This window comes from Dipodomys ordii, unplaced genomic scaffold (assembly GCF_000151885.1).
Source record: "Dipodomys ordii isolate 6190 unplaced genomic scaffold, Dord_2.0 Scaffold7, whole genome shotgun sequence".
Lineage (NCBI taxonomy): Eukaryota > Metazoa > Chordata > Mammalia > Rodentia > Heteromyidae > Dipodomys > Dipodomys ordii.
Genome location: NW_012267223.1, coordinates 4,370,220 through 4,372,450, shown reverse-complemented (window position 1 = coordinate 4,372,450; position 2,231 = coordinate 4,370,220). Strand labels below are relative to the sequence as shown.

The 2,231-nt window shown below is 53.0% G+C and overlaps 1 protein-coding gene across 2 annotated transcripts in view; it reads right to left on the bottom strand.

Annotated features, from left to right (window-relative positions):
• Hid1 (HID1 domain containing) overlaps positions 1–435 on the bottom strand; it is a 20,797-nt gene extending 20,362 nt beyond the window's left edge. Inside the window, exon 1 of one of the 2 annotated variants that reach the window (XM_013008832.1) lies at positions 240–435. In XM_013008832.1, coding sequence (XP_012864286.1) covers positions 240–305 — 66 coding nt within the window. In that variant the 5' untranslated portion in view covers positions 306–435. The remainder of the gene's footprint in view (positions 1–239) is intronic. The other variant, XM_013008831.1, reaches the window with a different exon arrangement.
• Between the last annotated feature and the right edge of the window lie 1,796 nt (positions 436–2,231).

Genomic DNA, 2,231 nt, shown 5'->3' with positions numbered 1-2,231 from the left:
GCTGGCGGGAGAGGAGGCGGGGAGGGGGGCGGCCAGGGCGGGGGGATGGAGCCCGAGGTACAGGAGGAGGGGGTCCCGCTTCCGCGCCCACCTCCGTGTCACCCCCCTCCTGCCCCAGACCGAACCATCGCCCCATCTTCTGGCCAAGGCAAGTTCGCAGCCCCCGCACCTCACCCGGCCCTGCCCAGCCCCCAGCCCGGCAGGTGGATGGGGAGTGGGGGGGGGGAGACAGGGCGAACCTGCGTCTTGGTGGTGAGCTGGATCACTGCCTTCCGGAAGTTCAGCTTGGAGTCTGCGGACCCCATGTCTCTGGAGCCCCCTCCTCCAGCTGCGGCCCAGCTCCGGCTCCCAGTCTAGCCCGGGCTCCGGGATCCGGCTCCCGCTCCGGCTCCGGCTCCTCGGCCCCAGCTGCTCTCGCAGGAGCGGAGCCGAACCCCGCCCGCCGCTCAGCGTCAGCTCCGCCCCCTGGTGACCACGCCCACTTCGCACGCCTCCCTAGGGCCCCGTCCTGTCGCCACGCCCTCGTGTGGCCACGCCCACTCGGCCACGCCCCCATGCACCTGCTGCTCGGGCCGCCTGGAGTGTGGAATTCAGGCTTAGAATGTAGTTCTGACCCCACTCCATCTCTCCCCACTGTCTCTCAGTCTCTCAGACCCGAAACCCCAACATTCTACGCCCTTACCTGCATCCTTCTCCCTGGTCTTACGCACAAGCCCACAGCTTTTTGCCCAGCAATCTCCACTCGACTGAGTTTCCTCCTTTACCATAAATCCATTTTTCCATTCTTTGTTCCACTCCCTAAGCATTTGTGCCGTGGATCCTCTTTTCTGATCTGTCAACCCCTCGTGTCTAGACAGCCCCCAAGGTCTCCCAACCTCAGCTGCAATCTCAGCCCTTGGTTCTATGGAAGGGAGTCCCTGACTCCAGGAAAGCAGTTCCACGGCCTGAGGGCAGTGAGAGGTCCCCAAGTCTAGGCCCTCACTCTGGTCACCTGTCCTCCCTGAGAATCCTTTCAAGTCTACCCATTTCTACAAGTATGTTGAGAGATGGCTATTTACTAACAATGTTTCGAGGAGAAGTATATGTCATAGGAAGCTGCTGGTGTGGAGCAAGGAAAGAATTAGCTGTGATGCCTTGGAGTAAGCTTTGATAGACACAAATGAAGAAGAAGAAGAAGAAGAAGAAGAAGAAGAAGAAGAAGAAGAAGAAGAAGAAGAAGAAGAAGAAGAAGAAGAAGACGACAATTACATCTCTAATACCACATCTGCTGTAGGCACTATTGTCTTTGTTTCACACTTAGAGAAACTGGGGCAGAAAGTAGTTATGTCATTTGCCCAAAGCCACACAACTAGTAAGAAACAGATTCAAAGAAGTAGAGCAAGTTCAGCTCCAAAAGATATTTGCTTTCCCCACATTATTTTATATGTCTGAGCTGGCAGGGCGGCTCATGACTATAATCCTAGCAACTCAACAGGCTGAGATCTGAAGATCTTGTCTCAAAGCCAGTATGGGCAGGAAAGCCCATGAGATTCTTATTTCCAATTAACCACCAAAAGGCTGGAAGTAGAGCTGTGGCTCAAGAAGTAGAGCACTAGCCTTGAGGAAAAAAAAACACAAACTTAGGGACAGCAACCAGGCCCTGAATTCAAGCCCCAGGACCAGCACCCCTCCAAGAAAAATTTTTTAAAAAGAAAATCTTATATGTCTGGAACCTTCTGGAAATCCTGGTTGCTTCAAAAGGAGGAAAAAGTTAGCTTAAATAGAAATCGTGCAGCAGAAACATGAGCTACATGCCATCAAGACGGCCTCAGCCTCAGCAGGGTACAAAGGGAGGGTAGAGCAGGTGTGGAGGAAGGGAAGGAATGTCACCATCCATTTCACAGAACAAGCCGACTCAACAAAGCACAATCAAAGGACGACTCTATCTTCCAGAAGTTTGTTGTCCCTGCTCTCGACAAAATCCTTGGCAGGCCCCACAGGCTTTCTAATCACGCAGATAATGAGTGAATAGTTCCTTTATTTGGATTTTTTCTAGTCCAAGCTGGGTGTGGTGGTACATGCTTGTAATCCCAGCACTTGGAAGGTGAGTTCCAGACTAGCACCAATGCCTGTGGCTCATACCTGTAATCCCAGCTACTCAAGAGGCTGAGATCTGAGGATCCAAGTTCAAAGCCATCTGAGAAGGGAAGTCCTGGAGACCCTTATCTCCAAATAACCAGCACAAAGCCAGT